At 37.4% G+C, this 18,845-nt stretch overlaps 1 protein-coding gene across 21 annotated transcripts in view; it reads right to left on the bottom strand.

Moving 5' to 3' along the window:
• The window catches only part of FAM13A (family with sequence similarity 13 member A), a 379,627-nt gene that overhangs the window by 30,403 nt on the left and 330,379 nt on the right, over positions 1–18,845 (bottom strand). For all 21 annotated transcript variants that reach the window (XM_063809674.1, XM_063809673.1, XM_063809676.1 and 18 more), the window contains 3 exons: positions 10,861–10,937; positions 10,439–10,481; positions 1,991–2,138 (listed from right to left, as the gene is read on the bottom strand). In XM_063809674.1, the coding sequence (XP_063665744.1) occupies positions 1,991–2,138; positions 10,439–10,481; positions 10,861–10,937 (268 nt within the window). The remainder of the gene's footprint in view (positions 1–1,990; positions 2,139–10,438; positions 10,482–10,860; positions 10,938–18,845) is intronic.

Genomic DNA, 18,845 nt, shown 5'->3' on the forward strand with positions numbered 1-18,845 from the left:
GCAAAAATTCCTTACTTTCATTATACTTATAGCTATATTAGTGCTATAATGTAACTTGGAAAGTTACAATAAGTACATAAGCTTAAAAAAAAAAGGTCACTGAAAGCAGTAATCAAATGATCAGAATGGCCTTGATGTGAATTCATGTAGATTTTAAAGATATGTACATTCAATGACAAACGCAGTAATTGGCAAAACAAAAACAAAAAGTTAAAGTTATTTCAAAAACTACTTGGAATACACAATCCACTTTCCCAAGCCTATTGAAATGCAACATATTTTTTTCCAATAACTTTTTAAAAAAGAATCCATCTAGATTTCTAAAATGAAATGCTGGTTCCTTCAATTATTATCTGAAGGAAAATTCTTTATGTTAATAAAATAGTTTTAAGGAAACTATAAGCTGGCTTTCAGTCACTCTGAAGAGTATTCTCAGCTTTATATTAGCATTATTTAAGTGGCTGAGAGAGACGATAAATTTATGACTAACCAAGATAAAAATAACAAACTGAGTTCATTTCAGGAGAAAGAAAAAATGTGGCTAATTTGAATTCTAACCAAAAATCCTAGTTTTTATCTAGAGCTTTAGGGTAGACCATATCACTAAGACACAAATATAACATTTATTTTTTGGTTACTGTATTTTTCTTTCATTTGGGTAACAGTGACTACTATGGGACTTTTTTGGGGGGAGGTGGGGGCACAGGTTGTTTTTAATGTATGAATTAAAAACTAACATGATTATTTCACAGTACTCAAAAATGAAAGAACAGAAAGGTACTCAGGAATATATAACTGAAATTACAAATTAAACAACCCTGCGTTTTGCTGCTCAGTGAATACATTTTGAGCTGAAAATATCTGACAAAATCTGAAACCCACTGCCTAATTATATAAAAATAACTAGAACAGGTTTCTTAGACTTCAAGGACAGAACTAGAATAAAAAACAGTTTGTTTTCACTAAAGCCCTGGATGCCAGAAATGGGGTTTACTCTTTTTCACCTGGTGGTCTTTTCAGCTCTCCTCTTGATCCTTCATCTAAGGTCATTAAGATAACTTCTTGGTTAAGAAAGAGAGGAAAGCCGGTAGGGAGAGAAGACAAGGAGATCCACGTGCTGAAACGGGACTGATTTTTCACAGCTAAGACCTCCTGGTAAGTCATTGTGTTAAGTCATCCTGCTGTATTGGAATCAGGTGCACAATTTTTCCCTCCTTGCAGCCGTCACGCACATACTGTATAGAGGTAGACTGGCATTTATTTTGGATCCACATTGGTATGTGTTTGGATGCAGACACATGGATAATGAAAGAATAAGCAGCTTGATAAATCCTCCCTGAAACACAATTTTGACAAGGCTACTCTCTTCTTCCTCGCAAGTACGTTTCTAATGTTTTCACCAAAAGTCTCTAGGAAAAAAAACCAATCTAAAGCACTCACTGTATTACAAGCTTTCAGTAGGATGCATGTATTCAGTGTTCTTTTTGATAAGCAAATCCCTTAAATTTGTTAACCTGAAAAAAAAATCTATCCATAAAAACAAACATAGAAACAAAGCAAACCAAAACGGGAAGGAGATTTCATGAAAGAGGCAGGCGACTGGCATGCAGCAGTGGGAGGGTCGTGCCACAGAAGGTAGGAATCCTAAAAGCACACCGGTTCCCTATTACTCTGCTTGGTACTATGAGGGGGAAAAGACATACACATATCAGCACTCCTGGTGAGTCACAAAGAAAAAAAAAAGGCCTGCAAGGTGACACTATGATAAAGGGCAAGCATGTTTTCTTTCTTAGATTGCAACTGCCCTCAGCAACATTTACCCTGAGGTATTCCTATGACATGTCAAGGATTTTCGGTCATTTGGAAATGCAGTTACTTCTGCATGCATAGCTCTTTCACCCACACTCTCACATAGTTACATGCCTCTCATTTGTGCTTATTTATGTATGCTTTAATGATAGCAAATCATCCAAGTATCAGACAACCCTACCTTCCCAGTTCTTTTCATCACACAATGCAGTCAGGTCCAACTGGGGCACTTCGGAGACAAAGCTCTCCTCCTGGTCACCGGCATCTTGATTTCTCTGCTGTTTGGTGTCAGATAGGCTGGGATGCTCCTGGATCTTCATTGTGGGGCTCTGCAATAACAGCACAACGTCCCCAAATATCTACTGCTCGCCAAAACCCAAAGACGTCTGCAGCAATTCCACTCCTTCAGGATAAAACCTTCCAAGTCACAGCTGCTAATGCATCCAGCACAGAAATAAAAATCATGGCTTGATGCCCCCCGGATCCTAGCTGGCCACTTGCATGCAGAAAGCAACTGTCCATCTGTGCTCCTTTAACTTTCCCCAGGCTGCTCTTCCCGATAACTGCAGGCAGCTGACAGTCTTGGTGATTACTGATTGGGGCCAGGAATGAGGGAAAGGAGTTTGGTGTTTTCTTAAAGGAGTATGGCTCTCATGACTGTAAACAACAACAATGAAAACCGGGCTACTGCTGTTGCTAAGGCTGTAGTAGCAACATGGTGTCTTTCGCAGGTGGACTTCTTTGCCCCTTAGGTAAACAGTCCTGCAAGCCAGGAATAGAGGCTGTGTACGTGAAAGCTCCCCTGCCGGCCCTGGCTGCTTAGATCAATTAAGCGGGGCTAGCTGCACATTCCCAGATTTCCTGTGGTTGTTTTCTCACTGAGTATTGGGAGAACAGACTATTTATGGAGGAGCTCTGGGTATTAAAGCATTGTTGCGCAAATTCAAACAGCACAGGGGATTGGCGTCTCATCTCAGCTAGCAGTAAAGAATACGGACTCTGGAAATGAGCCAAAATTACACAGGGAGCAATTTTTTTTTTTTAGTAAAAAGTCAAGAGCTGGCAAGTCAGTGATGCATAATTCATGTCTTACAAATACGCAACTGTCACTTGTTTTCCTACTATTCATCTACTCTGAATATGAAATACTTGGCTACACTTGGTTTTGCTTATTGGTGGCACCCACACCAGGCTAGGACATCTGAGGGATGGAGAGATCCTCCCCAAAAGGCTGATATTCAAATTAATAATTTTATGTTTAAACAAACTGCACTCGAATTAATTTCTTTTTAAACCTTGCTCTCTGGGTAATTTGTAAATTCAACCATTGTCACTCTTCCCTGTCTCACACAATTATAAACAAAAGTGTTTATGAAACAGTTTGCTCACAAATGTATTCCTTAAGTAGCACAGATGGGTACACAAGATTTTCTTTAGGAGTAACTAGAAATGTATTTTGGCAAATATACTATCATTAAATGAAAAAACTAAGAACATCTGGAAATCATAAGTGATTTCATTAATGTATGAGAAACGTTTCTATGCTGAAAGCACTACTTAAGACTTGCAGCTACTTTTAATAGCTACCCAACCCACTTGGAAATCATCAGGGAATAGCCAGGGCTTTTTACTATTATATTTCCATGAAATGATGCATGGAGACATATTTTCTTCACATTTGGGATAAAATGAAATACCATCAATCGGGTCCTGATGAGCTACTAAAGTCTTATAGGAATGCCAAGTATATCTGGAGATTTAAGATAGTTTAAAAATGCAGTTTGTTTACTGGGGAAAAAGCCAGATTAGGCATTTATGTCACAAAAAGTATTTTTCCCTTAAGCTAAAGCCTAAGTGGACCAGGATTAAATGCCCAAATCTAGTTCTCAGCTTTTTAAGTTACAAAGCCACTCAGTTACCAATCATGAGTGTGCCTGGGTTGCGGGGGAGGGGTCGTGGGCGGGGGGAAGCAAAAGAGAGTAAGAATATGCATACAGCAAATAAGCATTTTCTCAAAAAGATTTATAATGCTTATTACCTTTACAGACATCAAAAAATACTAGAAATATGATTTCATTTTTAAAGTATGGTATTTCCTTCACGAGGAACATACATCACGTCATTTAAGCCCTCATGCTATGGAAAGGACAAGGGTTTTGCTTACAGGCAGACCTGGGTTTGAAGCGTGGCTCTGACATTTACTAGCCTGGTGCCCTGGCTGAGTTGCTTCCCTTCTCTGAGCCTCCATTACCTAACATTTAAAATGGCATAAGTGATACCAATTTTGCAAAGTTCTTTTGAAGATCTGTCAGAAGGTATGAAGGGCCTTCAGCATGGTGTCTGGGGGCAGGAGAGACACAAATGGAAGCCATCATTCTTTCTCTACTACTATTTGACACCGTATGAAGACGAATAAAACACTGGCACACCTCAAAATTGCTAGAGAGGGGAATAGGAGACAAGGCAAATACAATTGCAATTTGAGGGGAAGCATACTACAACAAAGGATGGAAGACAATGTTAAATGCATTATGAAAAAATATTAGTGAAAAGAGCCACTAGTGTATCTGTCATGAATCAGCAACAGAAATTTTGATTTGGGGGCAGATAGGTGTGGGCTGGAGGGGTGAGGGAGGACGGCACATCACACAGAAGGAAGGAGGAATAACAAGTGCAAATGCAGGCATGAGAGTGTGGCATGCTGGGCCACAGCAAGAGAAGAGTTTCAGGGTGACCAGCCCTTAGGACAGGAAGGGGGAATGGGACACGACAAGGGTGTCAGCTAAGTAGATGCTGGACTGTGAAAGGCCTCATATGCCGGGCTAAGTATTATATACTTATATATTCAATAAATATTATGGCATAATAGGGCTGCCTATTATGTCTTTAGAGATACAAAGACAAAACTTATTAATTCAAAAGAAATGATTTTTCAGTACCTACTATTTGCTAGATTTTTTTTTCACACACTGGGGAAACTATGGTGGACAAAATAAAATCTCTGTCATAATGAGTCTTACAGAGAAGACAGTTAATCAACAAAAACCTGTTAGGGCTCTGGAGAAAAATAAAGGGGTATAAAAAGTAAAAGAAAAATAAAGTAAGAGGGATGTGGGTGGTAGCAGTTGAGGCCTCTGTTTTAAATTGAGTGGTCAGGGACAGTCTCTGTGATAAAGTGACAGGAAGTGAGAAAGTGGGCCATTTGTGAAAAGAGCATTCCAGGAAGAAAGAAGACAAGTGCAAAGGCCCTGAGGCATGGTCAGTTTTTCTATGTTTCAGGAATAGTACAGAGGTCAGTGTTTCTGGAATCCAGCAAAGGACAGCCAGAGCCACCATAAACAGAGGATGAGGATGTGTCATATATAATGAGGCATTCGGTCATTCACATCATAGACCTGTGTCAACTTACATGAGCTTCCATACTTCCTGGCTGATTTGTGGCACAGCAGTGGAGAGATCCCTCCTACACAAACCTACACCAGCTGGCACAGTCCTGGACACACTAAGCACAGCACACCCTAACTGCATGTGGAGATGCACGTATAGGCTGGCCCTGTCCTGCTGTGCTCCCATCAATCCCTGGGGTTGCTTTCTTACTTGCACAAGTCCCAGCTTTTGGCCCTGCTGGTCTATGATGTGACAGGGTTGCCTTGCCTAGGGCTGCAGACTGCTGATGGTTTTTTGTGCATGTGGGTGCCAGGGAGGCTGTCCTATGTCCTATGGCCCATGGTGAAGTTCTTTAGGCTCCATAAACACTAGCATAAAAACTGCTGTGCCTTCAAATGTTAGCCTAGTCTGGGTGAAGCACCTTGCCCAGTTGCTCCATCCTCTCTAACAGGGCTCTTCATATAGTAGTGCAAATATTATCTGTTTCTCCTACTAGATCATTAAGGTTAAAATATCAAAAGCATTCTCAAATATAAAAATATTTTTGGTTTCAACTTTTGTTGTTTACATGTCTAATATCTTCTGTTAAATCACAAAGTAAATTAATTTCACAATTTTCAACTCCAAGATCCTTGTACTGTGATGTCATACACTAAACATTGTCAAAAATGCTGCACTATATGAAAACACACCAAATATCTGTGTATTGAAACAAATTTAGTGTTTGGCTCTTAGGTGAGACAACAGAGTATGGCATATTAGGATGGGTTTTAGAGGCAGAGACTCATGTTTAGATACTAGCTTTACTAGCTGCAAGACTTTCAGTGAGTAAATTTCTTTGAACTTCAGCTTTTTTGTTTTTCCTCGAATACAGGAACAAGACTTTGTAAGGTTTGTAAAGATTAAAATGAAAAACGTGTATAAAACAGCCTATAGGAACTATAAACAATGCTACTTCCATTTATACCCTACCTCCCTTTCCCATTCGTTCATTCATTCATTCATTCATACATTTGGCAAGCGTTCATTGAATACATATATGTCCTTGGCACTGGAATTTAGTAGTAAGCAAGATAAGGGATTTGGTGCAGGAGAGAGACACTGAACATACAAGTGCCAAGTATCACGTGTGTTATAAAAGAAACGTAGGATGCTAGGGGGCAAATATGAAGAGAGCTCATCTCTCCTGGGGCCTCAGGTAACATTTCACATTCAGGTCAAGGAGCCATTAATTATGAAGCTATCAGTCTAATCTTTGCCAAGACTTGTCCCTGTCCAGCTGGACCTACCTTTTTCTATCCCCAGACTTTATTTGATCCTGCTCTTTCTCTGGCTTCAAATAGTTGGTGAATTTTTGTTTTATTCCTTCCATTGCCCTGCACAGGATATAGTTAAGTGGCCTAATAGTTTATCAGAGCCAGGAATGACAATATCAGAAAGTATGCTGTATAATGCAGTTTGCACAGGAAGAAACTACAATATTAACCGAAGAACTACAGAGAACCATAAACATTTTTTGTTTGGCCTGACAATAAAGGGAAGTGGAAATAAATTTTCAAAATCCATGTGAACTCCAAAGCTTCATTAGGCTTTGGCTATTGGATTGATTTGGAAGCGAATTTGAAGTAAATAGAGCTTGTTAATTTTTCTGGTTATAATATTAAACAAAGTCCTAAAGCTTCCATGAAAACAGTGAAGTCAAAATAACAGTCATCCATTCCATAAATACTTTTCAGAAATTCACTTTTTCAGGGCAAATAAAAGCCTGCACTTAATATCTTGTGATAACTAATATTAATTCTCAGTCTTGATTGAAAAGTCTTGTCTCCTCTCCTTCTTTCTCTCTTCTCTTTTCCTTTTTTTTGAAGCAGGATAAGAAACATGGAACTAGTCTTTTTTTTTTAAATTATGAATGTCTTGTTTGTTATCAAAGGTATGCTTCTAAGCTCTCTTAAGCAGTAGGCTTAGAAAGCATAAAGAATGTAAAAATATTTTGAAAGAACTTAACACTTCACTGACCTTGTAATTCTGACATAAAATGATCTCTCCCAGATAATGTAATTCCCTCACATGCAGTTAATAATTCTTACTTGTTTTGACTTCTCAACAGAGATTCATTGTAAGGTTTTAGTTTTAATATTCTGGGTTTTATAGAGAAGTATAAAATATTTTCATCATAGAAAATAGGGATTAAATTGAAGCATAAAGTATAAACTCCCTTGGAAACAGAACTCTGAAAATCTGTAATTTCAGGGATATCTTTTAGAATCTAGAAATTGCTAGTTTTAAGGATGACCTCTCTTCTGGATACTTGTAGTTTGTTAAAAGAGTTAATAATACACAGAAGAACAAAGACTCTAGATTTTGCATGCCCAGGGAGCAGTGTGCTAGGCTCTTCCTTATGTTATCTCATTTCACGTTGCCCAGATAGGATATTTTATTAAAATGTCAGCCTTTCTGAACCTTCCTGAAGAAATTGTAATTTAATTTTGGACATTTCAAAGTGACTCTTGACTTTTTTTCTCATTGCCAGTGTGTCACTAAACAAATTTTAATCCAAACCACATAAGGAACTCTCATGAAATAGAAATGGGTAACTATTATTGACCAATGCCCATCTGAGATCTCAGGAGAATCTCTTTTTGGACAATATTAGTTGCATAATTAAAATAAATTAAAAAGATATGAAACAAAGGGATAAGCCCATGTTCACTTTCCACACATACCTTCAAACAAAACACATTAAAGGCTGCAAGCTGATTATTTAAAAACTGGGGTCACAGTTGTAACTTCATTTGCCTTTGAGCAGCAGATCTAAGAGAAGCCTCTCTCTGCCTGTCTCTAAAGAGCATTTCTGAGGCTGAAAACAAATGTTCCTCATTCTAACGGGAATAGTAGTCCTCCCAAAAAAAATCACCTTTCCCCAAGAGCTGTTGTTTGCTATGTTATCTTATGTGAATCTGAGAGTTTACAAGGAGAATTTTAAATGAAAATATCAATAAAGATGAAGTCTGTCTTAACGGAAAACAAAATTAGAAATATTACAATATATATTCAATAGCGGGCATGTAAAATCTGATGTCTCAATCTTATGCAATGAGACCTGAAACAAAATAAATACTGGTTAAACAGAACTCTAGGAGGAGTAACCAAAGTATAGATTTATTTTTCATCACTGAAAATGAAAGATTATTGATGTTTTTACTAGAAAACTAGATTAAATATTGGGTGGTGTAAGTTTTAGGAAGGACTACATATATTAAAAAGTAATAACTAACAGCACACTGAAACAAGGGAAAAAGCTTTACAAAATGGAAAACAGTTCTTTTCACTGTCTTTCATGGATAATAACAAAATAAATTTCCTTCAGTGAAAGAAGCACATACTTTCACAAGTAGAAATCATCCCAATCTTGTGGAATGATGTCTTATTTTTCTCCTTTGGTGCAGCTGTGGTAGAAAGGTGACATGGAGAGCTTAGTCTAGATTTTAGTTCACCACCTAATTTTATCTCCTAACTGAAACCATCATGTTATTATTAGTGAACGCCTAAGCAGTGCCAGCAGTGGCACTGGGCACGATTGGTGGCTGCACATGGGTAACACACAGAAGAAGAGGACTTGGCACATGGAAGAAGGATGTGAGATTGTTTCCCAATGATTCATCCACTGCCCTGGGAGCTGTCCACCAAAGACCAAGGCAGACTGAGTTCAGTTTAGTTTGCCATTTAGTTTGTGTGCTACTTAGAATTTATGAGTTAATGTATGAAGTGCATCCACAAAAGTTACTTTTATTCCCTTTTATCTCATAAAAGAAAACAGGCATAAAAGGAAAGAACTGAGCTCTCCAGGAGACTGGCAAAGCGATTTTCTTTAAAATCATGTTAGATAGGAGAAGAGTAGGTGCTTGCTGTGAGCAGAGGAAGATGGCAGTGAAACGATAAAACCATAAAAAACAAAACACAACTTGACAGTATCATGGGGAAACATGATCTTTAAAAGGATGCCTAGAGACAAGGAAAGAATGTCAGCTTGTTGCTTGGGTTCCAAGGAAGGAGGCAAAAATGAGTTGGAAATAGATGAAAAAAGTGGCTCAGAAGCTGTGAGGTCAGAAAGAGGAAGCATTCCCCTCCTATTATCTGGCTAAATTATCTGGTGAAGAAGTATATATAGGACAAGAATTGAATACAGGAGATATGAGGAGTCTACAGCATTAGCGTGTGTTCAGGGAGTGGGGATTAGTTTCTAGGAATTTTATGCACATTTTTTAATGATAATACAATTTTCTAAGAGGGTCTGTAGCTTTCTGATTTTTAAGCTGCTACGCTGTAAAACTCCATGGGGGAATAGACTGTGGTTGTCATTAAATCCCAGCTCCTAGCACAGTACCTGTTCCTAGTAGGATTTAATATATGTTGTTGAATAAATCCATCAGTGAATTAGGTCAGTGCCCAACAGAGATTAAGAATCATTGGGTTAGAGGGAACGTTCTCTTTATATCAAGAGTCAGAATTTAAGAGTAGGTTAAGAAAAACTTTAATTCTTGAAAAGCAAAACTGATAAGATTGAAGGTGGAGTTGGAAGTATTTGGAGGTAGCAGATTGCATACACATACATGAATTAAAAATGATGCTCAGCACACTGAATGGAAGCTGGACTTGGGAGCAAGGGAAACCAAATACTTGGGTCAGCATGGTGATGCCTGAGAGGACAAGTGGGAGGTCAGGAAAGTAAATGAAACTTGAAGATACAGATGACATAAGGGAGGTGAGAGACTTTTCTTCTCCAATGTTTATTTAAGATGAGAGACAAAACTCAGCAAACAAATTGGATTAAAGTAACTCAAAGTGAATTTGTGTTAATTTGAAGATTCATGACCTAATCCTTGTGACTAAGACTCACTACCTATATATTTCAATCACTTAAAAAATGCATCAAATTGTGGAAAATAAAACCAGTAGCTTTGGCTTTTTGTTTTGTTTTACTTTATAGAAAATCTAAAGAGAAATCCCTGTGCTATTAAAGTTTATCATCATAAGCAAAACAAAATAATTCACAAAGGAAAATAATGGAGCTCTTATGATTTCTCAAGGAATCTTTAAGTTTGGTATTTGCCTTTCTAATCAATCACAGTTATATTACTTATCTCAATGTCCCTTATTGGCAGACTAATATTCCAGAGGTACACTCAAGAGTGTATGAACAGCCCCGTCACAGTCTTACTCTTGCTTGTTAGTTACTCACCTCAAAATGCTGAGTGTGTCCACCATCTTTTTCATTTCCTTTCCTATAAATAATGGCAACAACAAAAAAATCATAAAATATCTACTTGTTTTATAACAATGTTTTTCATCCACTGATATTATGATTTTAAGAGTATGTTGAGTAGCTCTAAGCCAAATACTTATAAAATTCAAAAACAAAACAAAAAATTAATCAAAACAAAGCAAACTGGAAACACAAATAAACATGACTATAGTTATTTGCCTTCAATAGCACTGTGATAGATTTTCTATTCTAAGCATTTTCCTTGCTATAAAATATTGCTGGTAAATATATAGTCCTTTAATTCCATTCTTTTTAGTTCTTGTAATTCACATTGCATTACATGAAAATAACCTTTTCCTCCCCTTGGAAAGAATATTAGGAGACAATTCTAAAATTACCTTTCATCAGACATCCATTCAAAATCATCAGGTCCAGTTCTCTCATGAGATCGTGTGGAATTGAGACTTTCCATATTCTGTAACAGAACCATTATTGGTTGCCTAATAGGAATGGTAAGAAATATGCAATGCAGACCCTCCTTTCTTTAAAATAGAAAAATCAAATAATATGTATATATAAACTAATTCTAGTCCTCATATTTTTATCTTTGTTTAAACTAGTAAAATTATGACAGTTTATTATATCCTGCTTGCATAGAATTGTGTATTGAACTTTATCATCCTTTTAACAAACATATGTGACAGCATCACAGAAATGGCCATTGTGCCCTATAATGTCTCCCTTAGGTATTATCCACATTGGGCAGCTAAATAGCAAAACCCAGATTGTTAGAGAATCAGGGTGGGTCAGACTTAGAATTGAGGAATCTGACATCGAATCTCATCAGAAACTGATGTACCATTTACTCTCTCTCTATCTATCTATATAAGAACGTATATATACATATGCACACACACATTTATGTATATTCAGTGTACACTGATAAGATTGAAGGCGGTGTATACACATATATGTGTATATATGTATATACATATATACACATATATGTGTCTATATGTATATACATATATATGCACACACACATATACATACTCAGTGTATACTGCCAATATTATCTAGAGTAACATGTAGCTTATACCTAAGCTGTAAAATATCTATAAACAGAAATGAAAATTTAAGAACCTTTCTTTTTACAATATTTAATGTTAATCTTTATATTAGCCAAGATGGAAAAAGTAAAGACAGAAAACCTAATTTGAATAGTATGTATTTTCGGCTGACCAGGTGGGGTTAATGCTTACCAGGAGGCATATATGTAAGATATCTTTGACTGCCTCTGTGAATATGGCCAATGCTTTCTAAATATCATTCAGGTGACTGCCACAGAATAAGTAAGCCATTTCCTTGAAGGGAGATTACAAATAAGCAAATGAGAATATCTGAATTCAGCAAACTCAAAAACATAGCTGCCTTGGAAATTTGGACCTGAATTTTGTTGAACTCAGATTTATATCTGCATTAAAAGGATATTAAGCATAATCCACTCATCCTGTGTCATCAAAGTAAATTATACATATATGAAAGTAACATATGTTCATCTACCTATCAATAACATCCCATTACAATAAAACCCTTTACTAAGTAAATCTAAGGTGCACAATAATCCCATGAAATTGGCATTTACAACGATCTCCACAAAATAAACACATAGAGGAGAAAACTAATCTTTGGCTTCATAGACAGCTGAATTATTTTCCATTTATGTTGGTTTTGCCAATTTGCCTGGAATTCTCAGTTTGACACCCTGGGCTCCATTAAAGAATAGAAACAAAGGGAGATAATATAACATAGTAATTATGACAGTGGCTCTGAATCAGAATACTTGGGTTAGAATTCCAGTTCCACCATTTGCCAATTATATGACCCTACTTGCGCCTTAATTTCCTCATCTGGAAAATGAAGATGGCAACAATATGGTCTAACATAGGGTGGTCATGAGGATTAAATAAAATGATATGTAAAGTACTAGAATAATGACGGGCGTGGTGGCTAACACCTGTAATCCCAGCACTTTGGGAGGCTGAGGCGGGCAGATCACGAGGTCAAGAGATCGAGACCATCCTGACCAACATAGTGAAACCTCATCTCTACTAAAAATACAAAAATTAGCTGGGTGTGGTGGCACGTGCCTGTAGTCCCAGCTACTTGGGAGGCTGAGGCAGGAGAATTGCTTGAACCTGGGAGGTGGAGGTTGCAGTGAGCCGAGATGCACCACTGCACTCCAGCCTGGCGACAGAGCGAGACTCTGTCTCAAAAAAAAAAAAAAAAAAAAACAAAAGTATAGAATAATGCCTGGTACATTTAATGAATATTATTATTAATATAATTAATGAATTGTTGATGTTATTGTTTCTGAAGCTATAATATCTCCAAGGGAAATATTTTATTGTTATTTGTTATAATATCTCCAAGATATTTGTTATAATATCTCCAAGGAAAATATTTTACTGTTACTTGTTCACAGTTAAGACACTGTCCCAAAAACAGGAAATACAGTGTTTGTGTCTGCCATTAGAATACTAGAATACTGAGCATTAATTTACACACTTAGATAATTTTAGAATGGATCTGAGAAATTAAAAATTACAACATTCAATTATATTCATACCTCTAAAGTTTGAGTTAGAAGAGGCCTTTATAAAATGGCTCCCATTAAATCAAGAATAATTGCTCTTATTACCTGAATGTGACTTTCCTGATGAAGAGGGTTGTATCTATGACAAAGAATCTTTGTTCCCATTGGTAATCTTCAACAGATTATCAGACTCTTTAGTGTAAGATCTAGTGCAATAGTATTAGGTTTTCCTAAACCTCTGAAACATGAATTCCAAAGGAAAGCACAATCCTCTATCTTCAGATCACTTCACAACAGTGTCAATGAAATGATACATTCATAATTACGTGTAAATGACTATTTCCAAAGAACTAAACATTTTCAGATCAAGGCTAAGAAATATTCAGATCCTTCCTGTAGGAGATAGCGTAAAAGAAAAAATAAATAAAATAAAAAAGAAATATTCAGGAAGAATAAGAGTGAACAGAAAATAAACTGTAATAGCATTATATAAATTTAGAGATATTTCATTTAGAAGATGTTAGAAGATTGATTTTTTTTTTCCCTAAACAGAGGAACCAAAATGTAATTGATACAGGTGTTAGGAACTACAGAATAAAGTTAGTTAGGTCACACAATAGAAAGCTTTGCAAAAAGCAGTTGTGAGATGTGAGAAAGCTTAGCTGATCTCCAGTGTTAAAACAAGTATTCACTTCTTCAACTCCATCCCTACCACTTTTTACATGTTTTATCCATATGTTTAAGAACTCTCCAATGATTTGAGGTTTTGTAGACGTAGTTCACAAAGGCTGATTTCCAATATTGTTCAATATTCTTCTCTAAGGCTTTTTTGTAATTCTAATTGTCATGTTATTTCTGTGCACATTTGAGACTGCTGAATATTCATTGTCTGGTTTCACTAAAACAGCATGCAGGTACACAGTGTTCCTTTCCTAAGGTAGCTGGGTTGCACCTATACCTTTTGGAAATGGAAAATCTGAAGAATGTTACAACCCGGAAAGCATTTTTTTTTTTTTTTCCAGAATGAAACTAACAAGGGTAGTAAATATCTATGAGTACAGTAACAAAACTATGTATTTCCATGGGCACAATACATTTTGTAAATTCTAATTTGTATTCTTTGTCTTGGGGTTAGGGAGGAATGATTAAGATAAAGAAATAGATCAGTAATCTCTCTACTTCACTAAGATGAGAGAAGGGAAAAGTGTAATGTACAGGTCAAAATAATGCTGAAATGCAGAATGCTTTTCAGAAGTATGCCATTAGACCTTCAAATGTGCTGTAGGTGCTAATAGTACTTGTCTAACAAGAAAATATTGAGTCATTGTCTTTTGAAGGTTTTAAACTGTTTTATGTCCCAAACACATCCCTACCAGGCGTGGTAAAAGAGTAGTCCATTAATGTTTTCATTGATTAGAGGTTGAAGTAATAGAATATTGTGGAAGTGTTTTATTGCATTAACTTTTATTTTAATTCCTCTTCTAAATTTGGGATCTTTTAAAGGTAATAGGTAATTTTTAAAAAGCAGCAAAGAAGAAGATTGTGACTTTAGGTCTAATTTAATAAAGTTGCTTCTTGTATTGCAATTATTTTCAACCAGATAAAGCCTAGTTTATAATCCATAAAATTTTGACTCATATAAGTCCTATCAATGACTTTCAAAACACAGATTCACTACGACATAATTTATTTTGATAATTTTGGGGTGTCAGAGGAACTAAATTTTAAAAACCATTCTCCTTAATTATAAAGATAAACTCAAGTCTAAAAGAGCAAACGCCTTGATAAAAGTTCATTTTAGACTGTGGAATTTGTTTTTGATTATTTTTCTTTCTCCCTCTCTGTGTTGGCATTGAAAGCTAGGCTCAAAACCTGTTTGACCACTGACTGAAGCACTTAAAAACCCTTGGAACAAAAACAAATTCATCTTCTAAAACTGTAAAATGCTGACAAAACCTTAATAGAGGACACACACAAAAATGCCTCTCTCAATATACAAACAGCTCAATCTGAAGGCTACAGGAATGCTGTTAGTCAAAACAGGTGCATTATTCTAACCTTGAGCTCTAAGAGGAGAATATTTGATAGAGTCTCGTTAAGAAAGGATTAATGGCATATTTGAATTCCTTTTTGTACCCTTTTGTACATTTTATGTTTTATTGCTTAAAATTGTATAAGCTCATTCATATTCAAAAAGAACTACTGGTATCATAAAAGATGCCTATGAAAGAGTTTGCTAGCTGTCCACCCAAACCCATGCTACACTTTTTCCACCGTAATAAAGTAGCTAGATGCCCAGCAACAATACATTTCCCAGCCTCTCTCGTGAGCTGGTACAACCATGTGACTAACTGTTCTCCAATGGGATGTGAGAAGTGATATATGTGGCTTCCAGACCTGGCCAATACAATGCTTCACCAGGTACAGACACTTCTCAACTTACCATGGAGGTTATATCCCAATAAACCCATGGTAATTAGAAAATATCATAAGCCAAAAATGCATTTAGTACACTTAACCTACTGAATAGCATAGCTTAGCCTAGCCTAAACATGGTCAGAACACTTACATTAGCTTACAATTGGGTAAAATCATCTAACAGAAAGCCCATTTTATAACAAAAGTGTTGAATATCTCATGTAATTTACTGTATACTATACTTACTGAAAGTAAAAAATCAGATGGTTGTATGGATACTCAAAGTACAGCTTCTAGTGAATATGTATAGCCTTCTTTCCTTACTCAATAGTACACAAAAGAAAGGAATCCTAGATGTGTGTATAAACATGAGGAGACTGATATAAGTTAGAAGAGTATTCACTTTTCATAGATGAAAGGTAGGCTGTGGTTAGAACACAAAGATGGACCTTTGGTGTTATGCAAAGGAGGCAGTGGGGGAAAGCTGTTGGAGTTCTTGATGAGATGGTCTTTAGATCAAAGTGATTTATGATCACACCACTCCACTTGTCCATTATGTTCCATCTCCTCTCACTGACTCAAGAACATTGCTCCTGCAATGGATTCTCTTGCATCGTCATCTCCTCCTCTCTATTGGCTTGTCTTACACAAATATTCTGTAACATCACTGCCTTCTAAAAACTGTCTTCATCTTGTATTCTCTCCAACTGCTACCTCGTTTTTCTTCCCCCTTGTAGGGCAAAACCTGTTCAAAGACCTTCCATACTGGTAGTATCCAACTCATTTCCTCTTAGGTTTTCTTGAACCCACTTAATCAGGCTCTTCCTGCCTCTTCCCACCAATAGAGCTCCCATCAAGGTAGCTGTGGGTTAGCTAGATATATGTGAAATTATCACTCACTCCCTATTCCAATTTCTTTATTCTAATTTTCTCTGGACCTAAATCTAATGAGGCTCTTGCCTCCATGTTGCACTGGAGATTGGCAGCAGCTCCTTCTTAGTCCCTTGTGGTGCTCCCTTCTCATCTGCTTACCCCCTAAATGCTGGTAGGTCTCAGGGCTTAGTCCTTGGACCCTTTCTTTTTACCCTTTGTACTCAGTCCTTTGGTGTCAGCTTATCCACGCTCAAGGCTTTAAAAACCAACTGTGGCCGGGCGCGGTGGCTCACGCCTGTAATCCCAGCACTTTGGGAGGCCGAGGCGGGCGGATCACGAGGTCAGGAGATCGAGACCATCCTGGCTAACACGGTGAAACCCCGTCTCTACTAAAAATACAAAAAATTAGCCGGGCGTGGTAGCGGGCGCCTGTAGTCCCAGCTACTCAGGAGGCTGAGGCAGGAGAATGGCGTGAACCCGGGAGGCGGAGCTTGCAGTGAGCCGAGATCGCGCCACTGCACTCCAGCCTGGGCGACAGAGCGAGACTCCGTCTCAAAAAAAAAAAAAAAAACCAACTGTGCGCCAAAGACTTCCAAAATTATTTATTTCATCTCTCCCTTGACCTCCAGATTAATATATCTAACTGCCTACTTGAATTCTTTACTAGATTATGTCAATTATTTTACTTTAGTCCTTATCCATTTCTCATCACCCCATGCACTATACTTAACATAGTTGCCAGAGTGATCCTTTCATAAGGTATATCACAAAATGGCTTCCTTCCCCTCTCAATCCTCTGTGGCTCCTCATCCTACTGAAGGTAACTGCTAAAGTCCTAAAAATGGCTATGAAGCTTTAGGTGATCAGGACCTCTGCTACATCTTTGACCTCATCTCCTACAATGCTCCTCTCAACTCTATTCTAACCATGGCCACCTCTTGCCTGTCCTCAAAGGCTCAGCATGCTGCTCCCTCTGCCTGGATTTTCTCTCCCAAGATATCCTGATGGCTCATTCCCTCATCTCCTTCAGGCCTCTGCACAAGCATCATTTTCAGTGAGGCCTGACTTGAATGTCCTCTACGATATCGATCCTTTACCTCTTACCACTTTCCATCCTCTTTACCCTGCCTTATTTCTCTCCACAGCCATGTATTGCCATCTAACTAGATATTTCTTTCTTATCTATCTCATTTTATGAGACTGTAAACTTCAGGAAGGCAGAGTGTGTGTCTGTTTTGATCACATTGTGTCCTTAGTGTTGAAAATAGTGCTTGTCATATAGTTAATTGTTGTGTGATTGAAGGAATAAATAATTTTAAGTCAGTGGTTCACATTGTTGGGCTTTTTTACATTATATTTGATACCACCCAGAAAATCATGGTCATGTAGTTTTTAACAGGAGTTCTTGCTGAGTTGTGTTACACTGAAAACAATGTTTCAGTTCTTGCTGAGTTGTGTTACACTGAAAACAATTGTTTTGTAGCAGCAGACATATTCTGGAGAGGAAAGTGAGTAGAAGCTTGGAGACATGTTGGCTGGCTGTTTCAATATTCCAGACTAGTTACAATAAGAGCCTCAACTATGTAATGGCAATGCAAAAAGGGAAAGGAGATGCATGTAATATTTTTTTAAAAAGCAGAATCAACTAAATTTGACACATGATTGAAATGTTGAAGGAAGGATGGAGGTGAGGAAAAGGAAAGGACTTGGAAAATGACTAAGGAGACGATGATGTGATTGAATCAGATGGGACTCTTGAATGAAAAAGAGATTGAGGAGAAGATGATGAGTTTGGTTTCAACATGTTGACTTTAAAGTATTCTCTGGGGTGAACTGCAGACAGAATCCATCAAATGTTAATTTGTAAGTCATTTGTAGAGGGGTGACAACTGAAACCATGGAACTGGAAAAGCTCTGAAAGTTCAGATAGAGAAGACATATGAGACAAAAATCTAGATAACATTTAAATCTAAGCATGATTTATGGGAGCTTAGCCAGGGAAGGATACAGCAAAGAAGAAAACAGTCATTGTGGTATGAGGACAAGGAGAGGTCAACATCATTCAGACCAAGGGAGAAAGGGTTCAGACAAAGAGCCACAAAGTATCAAACACCCCAAGGCCTTGAGGAGGCCAAGAACTAGATGAAGTCATAGCACAGGGACCAGTCATAGCACAAAATACCAGTAGAGACATTAAGAAAGGTTCTGTAGAGAATGGGGTTGGAGTTCGGGTTGGGGTTGGGGATGGAATCTAGACTATAGGGAATGATGTATAAATATGAAAAGAAGAATGGGGTCTGGGCATGGCACCTCACTCCTGTAATCCCAGCACTGGGAGGCTGAGGTGGGAGGATCATTTGAGGCCAGAAGTGTGAGACCAGACTGGCCTCACACTTCTGAAACTCTGTCTCTACAAAAAATTTTAAAAATTAGCTGGGTGTGGTGGCACATGCCTATGGTCCTGGCTACTTGGGAGGCTGGGGCAGAAGGATCCCT

The sequence above is a fragment of the Pan troglodytes genome, chromosome 3, assembly GCF_028858775.2.
Source record: "Pan troglodytes isolate AG18354 chromosome 3, NHGRI_mPanTro3-v2.0_pri, whole genome shotgun sequence".
Taxonomy (NCBI): Eukaryota; Metazoa; Chordata; class Mammalia; order Primates; family Hominidae; genus Pan; species Pan troglodytes.